The 16,215-nt window shown below is 36.1% G+C and overlaps 2 protein-coding genes across 2 annotated transcripts; one reads left to right on the plus strand and one right to left on the minus strand.

The window, feature by feature from the left end:
- Positions 1 to 2,372: 2,372 nt before the first annotated feature.
- LOC141844498 (receptor-like protein EIX2) lies at positions 2,373 to 5,094 on the plus strand. Its single transcript, XM_074732532.1, has one exon. It carries the CDS (start codon positions 2,526 to 2,528, stop codon positions 4,929 to 4,931), a length of 2,406 nt encoding a protein of 801 aa, XP_074588633.1. The 5' UTR covers positions 2,373 to 2,525; the 3' UTR covers positions 4,932 to 5,094.
- Positions 5,095 to 8,700: 3,606 nt separating this feature from the next.
- Positions 8,701 to 14,178, minus strand: LOC141843749 (early nodulin-93-like). Its single transcript, XM_074731783.1, has 4 exons — positions 14,056 to 14,178; positions 12,213 to 12,274; positions 11,927 to 12,002; positions 8,701 to 8,952 (listed from the first exon to the last, which is right to left on the minus strand). Exons 1-4 carry the CDS (start codon positions 14,081 to 14,083, stop codon positions 8,861 to 8,863), a joined length of 258 nt encoding a protein of 85 aa, XP_074587884.1. The 5' UTR covers positions 14,084 to 14,178; the 3' UTR covers positions 8,701 to 8,860.
- Positions 14,179 to 16,215: the final 2,037 nt, after the last annotated feature.

Consider the following 16,215-nt stretch of genomic DNA (forward strand, 5'->3'; position numbering starts at 1 on the left):
GCACACAATTAAGTGTAATTCGGACCTTGGATTTACATCTCCCGCGCACCCATGTGTGAGAGAGAGTCTCTCTATGTATTTGTTCACAACATCAATGCTTGTGATACTATAACAACTATAGAATAAAACTCCTCCATATTATACATTTCTATAGTAATTTCCAACATAAAGTAACAACTAGTCATAATAATACTAGAAGTAAGAAATAATATTATAACAATTATTAAATAGTTACTATAATACTACAGTAGTAGTGTTATATTAAGTGTTACGTGCTATAATAATTATAAAAAATTATAAAAAAATTATTATTCACTGTAACAACTATAAAACAATTGTTAATGCTATAACAACTAATCTTAATAACACTAAAAATAAAAAATAATATTAGTTAATAGTTTCATGTTATATCATTAATAATAGTTATTACAACAACATTGAAAATAAAAGTATTTTTAAAATAAAATATTTGACCGAAGTTTTTTTTTATTTTTATTAAAAAAAAAGAGACTTTTTTCAAGGATTGAAGCATTTTTTTAATTTTTGTTCATATTGTTTTGATAATTTTTTAATTATATAGGTAAAAAAAACTATTTTAATTTTTTATACAAATTCTACCTTAAAATCTGTACTCAAAATGTAAAATCTATATATATCATCCCTACGCGATCCGTGCGCGACCGCCGACCCCCGTCCACTTCCACGCGCCGCCGTCCGATCACCGCCGGCCACCGGACCCGGACCGTTGGATGCGCAACTCGCCGGCGCACATTCCGGCCGGATTACGGCCGGAATCCGGCCGGAAACAGGACAGTGCCCAACGGCCACTTTCAGCCGAAAATCAGTCGGATTCCGGCCGAATCGCGGCCGGAGACCGGCCGCGGTCGACGCGCCCGGCGCCGATCGCGATTCGGTCAGAATCCGGCTGATTTTGGCCGGAATCCGGCCACCAGTCCGGCGCCGGTGAGTTGCGCATCCATCGCCGCCGGTCCGGTGGCCGGTGGTGGCCGGACGAGGGAGCGGCAGCGGCGAGAACGCCGACGACGCAGAGAAGCTACAGTGATATGACGTTAAATCGTTATCAATGAAAATTTTTTATGAGATCGGATCAGAAAATTAAATTAATATTTAAAAAAATTACAAATAAATATATTCGCTCTCTTTGGATCCACATTATATACCACCAATCCAAAATATTATTAAACAATGACGAGTCTCCGGAAAGCAACCAAACTTAGGACTTCACAGTCAACAAACTACTTTGTCTAAAAGAATCTTCACATAAAATATCAATCCTAATAATTAATTAATAAAAAAAGGTCATAGTTTTTTTATCTAGGAAATACTCCTATCATCAAAATTAAAATAATAAAGTATTATTATATCAAAATGATTTTTATTAAATTTAAATTATTTTAACTAAATTAGTAAAAAAAATATTTTGATATAATATTATTATTATAATTTTGCTAAAAATTTATAATTATTACTAACTTACTTTGTCTGGTATTAGATATGTCATAATTTTTTAAGAATTATGGTTTAATCTTAATTAAGCTTAAGTATTTTTAATTAACTTAATAAATAATGTTTTAATATAAGTAAAAATAGTTAATTTTACGAGTTATTTTTTTTTTTTTTGATAATCCATATTTCTAGTTTTTTAAATCGATGTCATAGAAGTTTTTCATCGATCGTCAAAATAAATCCAAGAAGTGTTCCATTTGAAACCACCGGCAATCAACCTCTATCATTGATCCATCGCTGTAGAGTGTCATGCTCGATCTAGATATTAGAATTGTGAGCCGCAACACGATCACTTTGTTAAGTTGGTAATCCAATCTACCTAGGTAATCCTTCATGTTATTTTCATAATTTTTTTTACCAAATAGGGAAGATGTATGCTCCAGCCGAGAATCAAATTGTGATGTTCAAAAAAATCCACTAATGATTATATCATTTTTTTTATAACTCAGGTATCCGACTTTTTTGAATCGATTAAATTCTAAGATGACTAATTTGATTTTATAAAAATTTTTCATCAATCACTAACATACATCGGATCGTGAACGGTTGCCCTACCGACCCCACCCCCTAGACCATAGTTATTTGAGTTGGTTACGCTGGTCAGCAGAGTTGCAGAAGAGGATAAGGAGTTCAAATCCTGGCGAAGTCAGGCAATAACATCTCCTGTGTCGTCCAAATCAACTGTAGTTTCTCGATTTACCTCCTCATAGATGATCGTGGGACCGACCGTGTGGAAAGTAAACAGTTGCCCTACCAAGAGGGACCCCACCTTCCACTAGTTATTTGCATGTACATGAAGTAAAGCCCATTGCAAACCATTCCACATTGTTCTTTTGACCATGCAACCTCCAACTCTTCTTCTTCCTCTCCTCCTCTGCCTTCTGGTCACCCTCCGCCATGCCACGGCGGCGGACGGCTGCCTCAAGGCGGAGAGGGAGGCGCTCCTCGGCTTCAAAGCCAGCTTCAATCTCACCGGCGACGGCGGCGGCAGCAGCCCGATGTCCCTGTGGCAAGGCCAAGATTGCTGCAGCTGGCCGGGAGTGACCTGCAGAAACGCCACCGGCCGTGTGGTGGCGCTCGATCTCCATGGCTGGGAACTGCAGGCCACTGGGTGGCGCACGATCAGCTCGTCGCTGCTCGCGCTGACCCAACTGAGGCGCCTCGACCTCGCAGGGAACGACTTCTCCATCGCCCGCTTCCCGGAGCTCTCCTTCCGAAAACTCCGATACCTCGATCTCTCCTTCACCGCCTTCTCCGGCGGAAGGCTCGATCCGCTGGCGAACCTCTCGAGCCTCCACTACGTCGATCTGACGGAGTCCCTGTCTCCCGGCTCCTACCGCATCGACCACCTCCGTTGGCTCTCCGGCCTGCCCGATCTGACCCACCTCGATCTCAGCGGCCTCGACCTCGCCAACGTCTCCGACTGGTTCTCGCCGGTGAACTCGCTGAACCGACTCGAAGCTCTATATATGGAGGAATGCAATCTCAGCACCATTCCGATCTCCTCCGCCACCGTCAACCTCTCCTCCCTCGCCGTGCTCGACCTCTACAACAACAGCATCGCCGCCGGCTTGCCCGACTGGCTATGGAACCTCACGAGCTTGGTGTACCTCGACCTCTCCGAAAGTGGTTTCGCCGGACCTGTTCCTGAAGCCGTCGGCGACTTGACCTCACTCGAGTCGCTCGATCTCCGGTACAACTCGCTCAATGGCTCGATACCGAGCTCGATCTCGAAGCTGACCAGCCTGGTCGAGCTGTTTCTCCATGCCAATGACTTCGGAGGTGTTGTTTCAGAGGCTCATTTTAGCAACCTTACCAATTTGGAATACTTGTGGCTCTCTTGGAACGACCGGCTTTCGGTGTCGCTTCGCCGGAGTTGGGTGGCACCTTTCCGACTGACGGAGGTCGGACTCGGCGGTGTTCGAGTGGGGCCTCAATTTCCGGCGTGGTTGAAGTCGCAAGCAGGGATCAGGAGGCTGGATCTCTGGGGGAGTGGAATAGAAGGGCCTTTGCCTGAGTGGCTTTGGCACAATGTTTCTTCGGGTGTCAACATATCGGTAGACCTTTCCGGCAACCGAATAACCGGCGAATTGCCGGCTTCTCTCGAGTTCACAAAGTTGACGGAGTTAAGTCTCGGAAACAATCTACTGGAAGGTCCATTGCCGACCGAGCTTCCAGCTTCGCTTGGCTCCTTATACCTCGACAACAATTCCTTCTCCGGGCACTTGCCTCCATTGCCATACCTCAAAGAATTGTCTCTCTCAGACAATGAGCTTGAAGGCAGCATCTCCTCCCTTTGCCGGTCCACATCTCTGCAGCTTCTCGTGCTATCGAACAACAAATTTACAGGAGCAATTCCTTACTGTTTGGGGGAGTCGTCGCGAGGTCTTCGAGCATTGAATCTGGGCAACAATGGTTTCTCCGGCGAGATTCCAAGCAGCATCAGGTTTCTGACTGAGCTGAGCGATCTGGAGCTCAGTAACAATGGTGTCTCCGGCGAGCCACTGCTGCTGTTGGAGAATTGCTCCATGTTGAGCTATGTCGAACTTGCGGAGAACAGATTCACAGGAAGCATACCACATTGGATAGGAGACAATCTTCCTGGGCTGATATATTTGCGGTTGCGTTCGAACAAGTTCTCCGGGCAAATTCCAACACAGCTTGCCAAACTCGAAAGCCTTCAGATATTGGATCTCGCAAGCAACAACTTCTCAGGGTTCATACCGACTAACATCGGCAATCTTCGCGCAATGGCTTCATCTCAGGCCACAATCTTTCTTCCAGATCCGATAGACTTACATGTGTATTCCAAGGGACAGGATATGTACTATGGTCGAAGCCTGGATCTTGTGAACAGCCTTGATCTTTCGAGCAACAGCTTGGCCGGAGATATTCCAGAAGGAATCGGAGATCTTGCATCGCTGGGGAACTTGAATTTGTCGAGAAATCGTCTAACCGGGAAGATTCCTTCGAGCATAGGAGGGCTTGCATCGCTTGAATCTCTTGATCTTTCAATGAATCTCCTTTCAGGCAACATTCCCAGAAGCTTATCCTCCTTAACTTTTCTTAGTTACTTGAATCTGTCTTGCAACAACTTATCGGGGGAGATACCGTCCGGCCATCAACTCCAAACTCTAGAAGATCCATCGATTTACATGAACAACCCTCACTTGTGCGGACCGCCCATCTCCAAAAGCTGCTCGAGCAATGTAACAGTAATGGAGAGCGGCGAGAAAGAGTACCACAAGGATGACTCTGATTTGGTTGGGCAATGCATTAGCATAATTCTTGGATTTGTGATGGGGTTTTGGATCTTTTGCGGGGTCATCTTCTTCAAAGATGGATGGAGGCATGCATACTTCCGCAACATCGACAAGTTCTTCGATCGTATATTTCGACAGTGACGATCATATTCTCTACGAAAGCCGCAAATATTTACGTATAGGCAATGAGAGGAACCTTCCCTCTACTTGAAGGTTAGTTTGTGTAGTATAGTTAGACTATTGTATGTGGTTCAATTTGTGGTTGTGTACTTGAATTATCTAAGTATGTATTACTTCCTCCGCACCCGACACGAGGAGAGGATCGCCGAACGATTCGAAGCTTTACGTATAAGGTAAAGAGGGATGGCAGAGTAAGACCAAAAGTATTCTACTAATTGAGTATGTTGAAAAATCACTCTATAGAAGGCATTTGACGATTACTTGTTTTAGCAACCCTAAGGGATTAGAAAGATGACAATAGACGAAAGCAATCAATCGATACCTTGGTAGGCGAAGTCGAACACCCTAGGTCAATTCGACAACCAATGAAAGGTACAAGATAACAAAGCTTTAGATTAAGACAAAACTCAGGTATAAATATGAATATTCGACATGGGTATAGGGTTGCTAACCTTCAAACACTCATTTAAATGAATGTAAAATTTGAGCCTAAGCCTCTGAGCAACACAGTTAGGCTACATGAATAAAGTTTGATGTTAATGTTGGATAGGATAGTGATTATCCTATGGATTGTATTGATTCTGTTGGTTTGATTATAAATGTCAGAATCAATCTTCTAAAATCTATTGACTTAAAATAATACTAGGAGATAGAAAAATAAATGACACGGCCGAAAATATTATTCAAAATCTTCTTTTTACAAGAACTCTAACCCTGTTTAAATAGCATAAGAAATAAAAAAAAATTGCAAGAACAAAATAAAAAAAACTAAAAAGTGTTAAAAAAAAAAAGAAAAATAATAAAACTAAAAAGATAAAATCTAAACTAATTTTTAGAAAAGAAAATTAATTCTAAAAATTTAAAATAAAAAAAGTTAAAAGATCAAATTTAGAATTTTAACGACCCAGTTTGAGTGAACTATAGTGTTATAATCCAAATGTGTCAACCATGTCAAAAGGTCACAAGTTGATTATCTTCCTGGTCAGTAGTTCCGATTATCCTTCTTCAAGATCCAAAAAAGAGATTGATAGTCTCAATTTCTTCTCATCATAACTCAAAGGGGAATATAGTTATATCGAAGGATATAAACTAATAGTACTAGTAGATACTCCTACATCAGATGTTCAATTTGATAAATATTTATTTATATTCGTTCAATACATATAAAGTTAATTAAATAAACAAGTTGTGTTCAGCTCGTTAATATTCATGAATAGGAATTTCATGAATAATATTGGTGAATATTATTCATGAACAAAATTTGTGAACCATATTCATCAATAAAATTTTCATCAACATAGTAAACAAATAATTTTTAAAAAAAAAAAATTATCAAATTTAAACAAGTTTAAAACTATAAAATTTTCAAACAATCAAACAAGCTTGAACTGAGTTCCATAACATCTAAATAAATCAAACTCAAGTCAAGTTTGAACTAAACTAAGCTCGTAAAAAAAATCAAACGTAAACAATCATTTCAATGACTTGATTTATTTTAAACTCAATTATCTTATCAAATAAGCTTAAACACTATAAAATTTAACTCAATTGGACTCATTTACAGCTCAACTGGTAACCAAGGTGGTGTTTTACATTTCACATGTAAGAGTTTGGATCAAATGCATGTCCTAAGTTAAGCCTATTAAAATATTAGATATATAAAATGGAAACGACTAACAAAAATAATTATTAAAATGTTTGGTCACTCAAATGTTTTATCTAAGATGATACAGTGCTAGAGAACCTAAAAGACTGAAGATGAACACTTAAACAAATCACCTCATCATTCATAATATAACAAATATAATAGGACAAGTGCATTGAGTTTATTATATGCCATCAATGGCGAAGCAAGTCTTTGCTTTCACATTAATTTGCTAGAAAGAACATGAAACAACACAGAGAGAAGTCAATTCTGTGATGCTTGTTGTACACTCAAATGACAATGAAGACAGATGTTGATTGAATTCTTTAGTCACTGGACCATCAACAAATTAATTAATGGGCAAAAGTTAAAGGACACTCTTTTTTATGTAAATCTTTAAAAAAAACTCTTATTTAATTTATTATCAAAGGTACATTCTATCCTACCTCTACACATTTAACTTTTTGAAACTCTCTTTTATTATTATTATTATTATTATTATTATTATTATTATTATAACAAGCTATAAAATCATAATTATTTCATAATTATAGCAACTACGAGATCTCATCATTATACAATTGTAACAGTTATGATTTTATAACTGCTATAACTACACAGTTGTAATAACTATGATCATGTAACTACTACAATATAATACTAACTAGTATTAAACTGTCTATATTGTAGCAACTATGATTCATTGTAACAACATGATGTTAATATGTGTTAATCAACATTGATCAATGTTTGGGGGAGTCGTCGCGAGGTCTTTGCTTTTACATTAATTATGCTATCAATGGCTAAGCAAGTCTTTGCTTTCACATTAATTTGCTAGAAAGAACATGAAACAGAGAGAAGTCAATTCTGTGATGATTGTCGTACACTCAAATGACCATGAAGACAGATCGTGATTGAATTCTTTAGTCACTGGACCATCAACAAATTAATTAATGGACAAAAGTTAAAGGACACTCTTTTTTATGTAAATCTTTAAAAAAAACTCTTAATTTATTATCAAAACTACATTTTATTATTATTTTTAATTATTATTATAGCAGTTATGAGATCATAGTTCTTACATAATTATAGCAACTACAAAATCCCATTACTGCTATATAATTGTAGTAGTTATGATTTTATAACTATATAATTGTAGTAGTTATGATTTTATAACTATTACAATTACACAGTTGTAACAACTATAATTATGTAGCTACTACAATATAATACTAACTAGTATTAAACTGTCTATATTATAAAAAAAAATGATAAATCCCAGTTAACCCCATTGACTATCTCTGGGGTGATCGGCCCGGCCCCATGAAAGTTTCCCACTGGCCACCAGAGTAAATCGGGAAGTGCACGCAGCGGTCAGCCCAAATGCCCAGCATCCTTTGGTTGCGCTCCCCATTTGGAGGAAAATTCCTGCAAATATGCAGTAGTTGGGGATCAAACCGCAAGTGCCTGGATGACAACCTGAATGTCCTACCGCGGCACCATTGCCCCGGGGACAAACTGTCTATATTATAGCAACTATGATTCGTTGCTATAACATGATGTTAACCTGTGTTAACCAACATTGATCAATGTTAACCAGAGATAAAGTGTCCATATTACAAAAGTTATGAACTATAATTGCTACAACATAATGTTATTAGGGTTAATCAGAGTCAAAATGCTGCTATAATATAATGTTGACAGTATTGATCAGAGATGAAATGTCCATATTGTAGCAACTATAAATTATAACTACTGCAACATAATTATTAGTGTTGATCAGAGTTGATATATCCATATTATAGCAGTTATAAACTATAACTACTACAATACAATTTATTAATATTGATCAAAGTTGAAGTATCTATTATAGCAGGTATGAACTGTAGTTGCTACAACAACATCAAAAATAAATATAATTTCTAAACAAAAATATAATGATGCAAGATGGAGCACACTGTGAGGCCTTTTGATTTTTGCCATTAATTAATTAAATGATAAGTATAAAAAATTATTAAATATTGACTCAGAGGATGACCATATTTTCTTTATTTTTCTCTCTATAGTGTCTCTTTCGTACCCACCACAACAATCAACAGAGGGGAACTGAAAAGGCATTGAAGCTTACAGTCATAACCCCTTTGCATGGAATGCATTACATTTTTGCGAAAACAAAGCACCAGAAAGATTCTGTAAATGAAACTTGAACAAGGATATGGACCTCGATCCAAAGAAGAGAATTGTGTCATTCAGACTTATGATATTTGCCAATAGTATTACCTCTTGCGTTTCGTAGAACAATCTTGTCAGCGGCAATGAAGAAACCAGCAACCGATGCTGCAAAAGGTAGGGCGCAAGTAATTAAGGTTATTGTTACTAGATCAATATGATGAACAATATCGTAGCATATTCTATGATTTGATTCAGAATTATATATTCTATCAGGTGGAAATTAAGAAACAATTGTAAGCATATACGATTACAGTCGCTTCGAATGCTCAAAAAAGTGTCATAATGATTTGAGATACTTTTGCTCTATCAATAGCTGTCGTATATGAATGGGATCGATAGCTGAAATTTAATGCACAATGGGATCAATAGCTGAACTCTAATGCAAAAAAATGATTTATAATGTGTATGCAAATGTTATGCGATTGAAATACATTAATTTGCATATGAATCTAAGCAACACAGACAACAAAAAACATGGCATAGAACAATGCATGCAAAATAAAAATTTTACATATTGACCTCAGAGTACATAGTGTATATCTTTTTGTTTAGCTATTAACTTAGAAATGACTTGGGCTTTAACAAATTAGAACTTAGTTTAGCATGAAACATCTTATGGAGAGGTTTTCTGAAACATTGATGAAAAATATCCTACATTTCGAAGATAATGCACAAGAATGGGGAGGAAGAATCTTGCAAATTACAAATTTAGTCATCAAGTGAACATGGTATGATCTGGGTTACTATACACATGCTATGCCACTAAGCTGATGAGCATTCAATATTATCATGAAGATAAACTCGAGTTGTTAGACCCATGCAAGCTTAAAGAGCGCCCTAATCTTTCACACTGAGTCTACTGCGATTCCAGAGGATTTGCTCATAATGAACATCGCACGCAAGATTCATCGCCCATGATTACTTTCTCTCAGTTCCTTTCCTATGTAAATGATCTTTTGTAAGTAGGGGGCTTTTGCTTCTATAACATTCTCAGATTATCTGAGGCGGAGGTGGGAATAGCTCTGGTTGGGTCATATTTTAAAAGAAAAAGCCCAAACTTTGAAAGCCAAATTATAATAGAAACCGAGAACTCGATTTTCATAGTCCTATACTCCTATTGGGTTGGTTTTTAGGTTTCTCCAACTTTCCAGGTAAATCTAGAAACATAGCAGACTACTTGATATGCTACATTTTACATGGGTCTTTACTTAATATTAACTATCAAAGTGGTTAGAGGTTTTTAATTTTATATCGAAACCAGAAACCTGAGCCAAATTAGTAATCTTACATATCTTATATTTGAAACCTGAAAAGCCCTGAAATTTGTGGTTGTTTAAATTCAGTTTTTTGGATTAAGTCGGGTATGTCAATTTTTTTGCCATCCTAGTCCCAAGTACCTCATTTGAGATGCCCATATTGCACGAAGGGGAGCCTTGGTGCAATGGTAAAATTGTTGTCATGTGACCTAGAGGTCACGGGTTCGAGTCTCGATAACAACCTCTTGCAAAGTAGGGCAAGGTTGTAAACAATAGACCCTTCCTCGAGACCCCACATTGACAGAAGCTTCGTGCACCAGACTGTCCTTTTTTTGATAATTGGTTATACAAGTTGTTCGAAAATGTGTATCACAGCAAGTGACATCAGGCGTCAAGCTCAATGCGGATGATCTAGGAATGTGGCACATGCGCTGAATTTGCATATCATACAACACCGACAATGTCACAATTATAACAAGCCATGAATGTGTCAAATTACTTGTTCCAACTCATACTTCATTGCATCGTAGAATTATATAGTCATATTTTGATCTACAAAACTGATTTGAGTTGATTCATCATATTTGTTGAATATCATCTTGACTCGTATTTGCCAGCAATGATTTTCCTTGAAGTAGGAACAGTAGATTATTCATTCATTTTTATGGATAGGTGGTTAAGATAAAACACAAAATTAGTTGCATCAATCATGCCATGATTTGGCTGATGACCACAATGATTATAATTCTTATTTAAAGTAGTATTTTAGTGTGTTATGGACATGGAGATATATAGAGTCAAGCGTCATAGTTGAATATTATGTAGATAAGTAGATTCTTACCATCATATTCAACAAACGAGATGATGCAACACCAGGCACAACAATATCACACAGAACAAATGTCGGAACTCAAAACTCCATTAATTGGAAGATAATTCAACAAGAGTCCTTATTAAAAGCCAATCAATGACTCAATCTCCTAACCGTACAAATTTAGCAAACAAATATCCAATTCATACATAACTTTTACTACAAAATAAAATGTAAACTTTACTTTGTATTGACTACTTCAAACGAAACAATTATCTTCTAAAAACTTATATTTAAAACTTCCTAATCTAAAAGTTCCAACTTAAGCTTTCTCATTTTAAACTATCTCATCTCTCATGTGTACCTACTTCCCCAATCACTCTTATCATCATTGGTCAAAATACGGGTGTTCCATTAATAAGCATATTTTACGGGTTCATTATTTGTGCCTCTTTAGGGCATCTCCAATGGTTAGAACTCTAAATGAGCTTTTTTGTAGTTCTCAATTATGCCACATCAAATGCATAAAAACCTACTACTCTCTCCACAATCAATAAACCTCCCTACAAACCTCAAACCTCATTGTTAATTTCACTACTGCTCTTAAACTAAAAACCTCAAACCTCACCTCCACAATGGTTAGAGCTTTCTTATTCATCTTTTTTGATTTCACAATCCTCTCAAAAACCTTGCATCGGAGATGCCCTTAGAGTGAATCAATGTGAAATGGGTGTGAGGCAGAAAACCCAACAGTGCCTCCTTATATTAATTATGCTCACCCATGCATGGTTAAAAAGGTTCTTAACTCATCTCCCATTGGTGTTTACGGATTATGGCGATGTCTTGGTACTTCTATCCAAGAATATTTTCTCTTGTCTACATCATTCACAAAAACACATAAAAATGTAATACCGACAGACTCGAGTGTTTGCTTTCAAGAGACAGGACATTTAAAATAGGAAACGAAAATAAGAAATACGCCAGCATTGACAATATCCTTTTGACAACAAACCTGCTGATATGATCAGTGCTTGCGCAGTGTGGTTGAGGTTATGTTTAGCCCATGGAATAACACGACAACCAACCAACTGAAACAAAAAAATATCAGAATTAGGAAACTCTAAGTGGAGAGAAAACTACAAATAACAAGTTTGCAAATTGAGCTTACTCAATAGATCCATTAACAGTGAAAATTGAGTAACAGATTCGATAGTTTAGTTAATTCTCAGCTAACACGACGCAAGCATACTCGATATATAATGAAAATAATGTGAAGAAGTCTTTGGAGGAAAACACACCGTAGGAACAGCAGCAATTGCACCTGATATTGTAGCTGTCTTAATTCCAGAATAAACTGCTTCTGTGGAACAGAAACACAGAAACTAAGAAAAAGAATCAATGATTCATATATAAGAGAGGCTGAAAACAGAAACTACAATAAGGATCAAAAAAGTAATTTTCTGCTTTATAGTTAATAATCAACAACTGAATTCATTAAGACTTAAAAAGGCAAAATGGTAAATAAAGACAATCGTATGAGATTAGAAGGCCAGTTAAAGTAATGGCATTCTCTTACAAGAACAACAAGTGTTATCTATTATATAAAGAAAAGTCCAAAATAAAAGAAAAAGAACATTTCAAAGTCTCATGACAGGTTTTGAATTACTATGGCCCATAAGCAACAGGTATCAGTCCAATAAAGAATAAATTGTGATTACAGAACTCCTATCATCAGCACCGAATATCTTATTTAGTTATATACTAACGGCAATATGTCTTCCATCAATGTGTGCCAAAAGTTCAAAATTAGTGTTATACCAGTATAGAATGGTATCCGTAATTGATAAAATTCTAAATTATCCTCAACAAAAAAGAGATATATCATTGAAGAATTACAAAAAAAGGAAGTAGTTGTTTCATGGGAAACACATCAAAATGAAAGAAGAAATACAGAAACTAGATAGGCAGCCTTCATGTCTTAAATGATGCAAGCACAGATTGCTATAAACAGGTAATCTGAAAATCCAAATGTCCGCATCATATATACGACAACAGACTTTATGGGTGCTAACTAATTAAAATTTAAATGATACTGAGCACAATTATTTAAATTAAAGACGCTAGTAAAAAGTAATTTTATAAATCTGAATTGCAGACAAAGAGATCAGGATTAACCAGAACACCTATACTATTTTGTTAGCTCCACAAGCAACTAATTTAACAGTGTCCTAGTGTCTGCCTATCCACAGTGCTGTTGGAAATCACTATCCATACAATTTGTTAACATAACATAATAAACAACCTAATGTAGTCCCATAACATGAAGCATGCAATTCAACAGAACATCCATAACCTACTGATGCCTTATGGTAAAAATTGGTTTGAGAACAAACATCAAAATTAACAAAGTTTAAACTGGCTCAAAAATATCTTGTCATTTATTTCCAATATTCTACAGTTAAACTTCCTGAATGACTTCATGTTCTAATTTGATTCACAGCCTCATAGGAACCATTCTAATGTTTTGTTTTATATTTGATTTCACTTTTTATTGGAACATAAAAAGGCTAATATTTTTTAATAGAATCATATTCTCGTTTACCTTAACTTAAAAGGATTTATTAATTTACAAATGCTATTGCATAAATTGTTTGCCATCTGCACCAAATACTAATTTTAGAAAAGAACAATCTAGGAATAACTAAGCCATTGTTTTACTCTAGACATTTCTATCCTCCTACCTACTCCCTGCTCGTCTTCTTTACTGCTTCTTACCATCATATCATCTAGGAATAAAAGAATCTGTACCTACATTGAGAGAATGCTACTCATACTAAAAATTTGCTAGGTACTAAAACCACTGATGAGAATACACATGAGGGTGTTTGAACAAATCATTAATTCAAGTACTTAATTTTAAGCAACGATGAAAGCTTGTTCAGCAAAATCGATCATTTTAATTTCAAACTAAACTGTTAAAGGATAAATCAAATAAAAATGAAGATTTGGTAAAAACATTAAGATCTGATAGCACATTACTTTTTTAAAAAACTACACTTTGTAAGTGATATAAACAGGCGCGAAAAAGTTAAGGATTGTAGATGAACAGAAACCAGCAGAAATAAAACCTGAAATTTATACCTCGAACGGTACTCTCAGAAGTCGACATCTTCTCCTCTTGCGGTCAAGCGATCGCAGGCTTCACAGCTTTCGATCGATCTTTCCCGACGCCGATGCAAATCGCAAACCCTCATTTGATTTATGCCAAATTTGTTTCTCCATCGCCCGCTTAACCGAGAAGGTAGTTAAAGGAAAAAAACACATTCACCTTACACACTGTGGACTAAGCGATACTAGAAGTATAACTTCTGCAGGACCCACATCTGACTCCAATAGAAACCCGGGTATTGTTGGAGGAGCGGCATATGGAGGAGCATTACCATTAAAAGCATCTATTTTTAGTTCTTTCCAAATTTTCTATATAAATTATTCGTTTAAACTCCATATACTTAAAATATCCTCAACTGGAAAGTATTATAATAATTTTAGAAAAAAATTTAAAAAACATTTCAAATTATATATATCATTAAAAAATCTCTTTTTTAAAAAAAAAATCAAAGGATATGCCATCAGATGTTTTATTTGAGAATAATCATTTCAGTAAAAAGGCGGAATCTATCACCCCGACAGCTCCACACGATCAGTCTCATGATCATCTATGAGGAGGTAAATCGGGAAGCTGCAGTTGGCTACTATGAGAGAGGGCATTGCCTCGGCTTCGTCAAGATTCAATCCTTGCTCACTTTAGGAAGTCTGTTCCATATTAACCAACTCAACCATGCCTTGCGGGCTATTTGAAAATACTCATACTTTCAATGTTGCTATGAATAACTAATATAATGTATAACATATATTATGTAGCGGCTACAACGTTATTATTTATTTTTAAAGTTATTGTAGCAATTACGACTAACTGTTATAATATAACAGAAAGGGTAAGTGCATGTGTAATGGAAAAGAGTTGCAAATCATCATCCTTTTATCTATCTCCATCGATCCTTATATAACCAACGAAAGAGAATTTTAACGTAGTATCTAACATTGTCATTGGAGGGTCAAGGACAATAACCATTAGATTGTATACTGATATTATCGGACGGTTGACAAGTAAGTTATTTGAAGGTTGTCAGGCCGTTGATAGTTATCAAAGATTGAAATCGAGTTTTTAAATTTCCAAAGTCCAAATGAAAAATCGCTGAATAGACTTCAAGTGACTTTCTCTAATATTATAGCTTCGCGACTATTGTAACATCTTATGATACTGTAGCTTCTAAGTCTGAGTGGAAAGGATAAAGGTTGAATATTCAACTGAATAAATTGACGAGTCAAGAGTGCTCGAAAGAAAGAAGAGACTAATCAATCGGAACGCTCTCCGCTGCAAACAAGCTTTGGTCCGGGCTCAGGCCGCCATCCGAGCTCAAAGACGATCTCGAAAGTTTTTCATCGGTGATAGAGATTTCCCATCGGCGACGATCCGCCACCGGAGATGCTTAGTACCGCCGGAGCGATAAACAATTGTTCTTGTGATCAGTTGCGGGAAAGGCTCGAAATCGACGCCGGAACTAGAACCCGACCACGACGCAGAGAACGCCCAGATACGTCGTGACGACGGAGGTTAATACTCCGGCGAAGGGGATCTCCGGCGACACTGCTTGAGCAGTTGAGTTTGTTGAACACTCCAACTATTTAGCGAAATAAAATAAAATAAAATGTTGTTTTAATGATAAATAAAATAGAAATATCTTTTTTACGATATCAATAAAATAAAAAAATGTTCTTTTAATTTTTATCGTTTTATTTCAATTACTTCCTATTTTTCATTCTAAGTTCTTCTTATTTTATTTTAATTACTATTCTTTTATATTTCTTCCTGCCGAATATATCATGAGATCGACTGGATATAGCAACTACTGGTTGAAATTATCAAAAATATATATATATTTCATCCCCTATTAATATATTTTATTTGCAAAATTATCTTTATTTTTGATATTATTACAGTAATTATGGATTGATAATTATAGCATGCAGTTTAGTTTTTATATTATTATAGTAATTATGGGTTCATAATTATAGCCGTTATAATTTATAGAGGATATTTCATGTCTGATCAATATTATGTTATAATAGTATTTTAATTCTAATCAACACTAATAATATTGAGTTATAACCGTTGTAATTTATAACTATTACAATATAGATACTTCAGAGCAAAAATTTAATTAAATCGAATAAATCGAT

The sequence above is a fragment of the Curcuma longa genome, chromosome 13 (assembly GCF_044706935.1).
Source record: "Curcuma longa cultivar G26 ecotype Majalengka, Jawa Barat chromosome 13, ITB_CL_G26_1.1, whole genome shotgun sequence".
Taxonomy (NCBI): Eukaryota; Viridiplantae; Streptophyta; class Magnoliopsida; order Zingiberales; family Zingiberaceae; genus Curcuma; species Curcuma longa.

Excerpts from the sequence above, each read along its gene's own strand:
- LOC141844498 (XM_074732532.1), top strand. The coding sequence starts at position 2,526 with ATGTCCCTGTGGCAAGGCCAAGATTGCTGCAGCTGGCCGGGAGTGACC.
- LOC141843749 (XM_074731783.1), bottom strand. The coding sequence starts at position 14,083 with ATGTCGACTTCTGAGAGTACCGTTCGAG. Across the intron at positions 12,003-12,212 it reads CAATTGCTGCTGTTCCTACG|TTGGTTGGTTGTCGTGTTAT; the intron begins GTGTGTTTTCCT and ends TTTTTGTTTCAG. Across the intron at positions 8,953-11,926 it reads AGCACTGATCATATCAGCAG|CATCGGTTGCTGGTTTCTTC; the intron begins GTTTGTTGTCAA and ends TACCTTTTGCAG.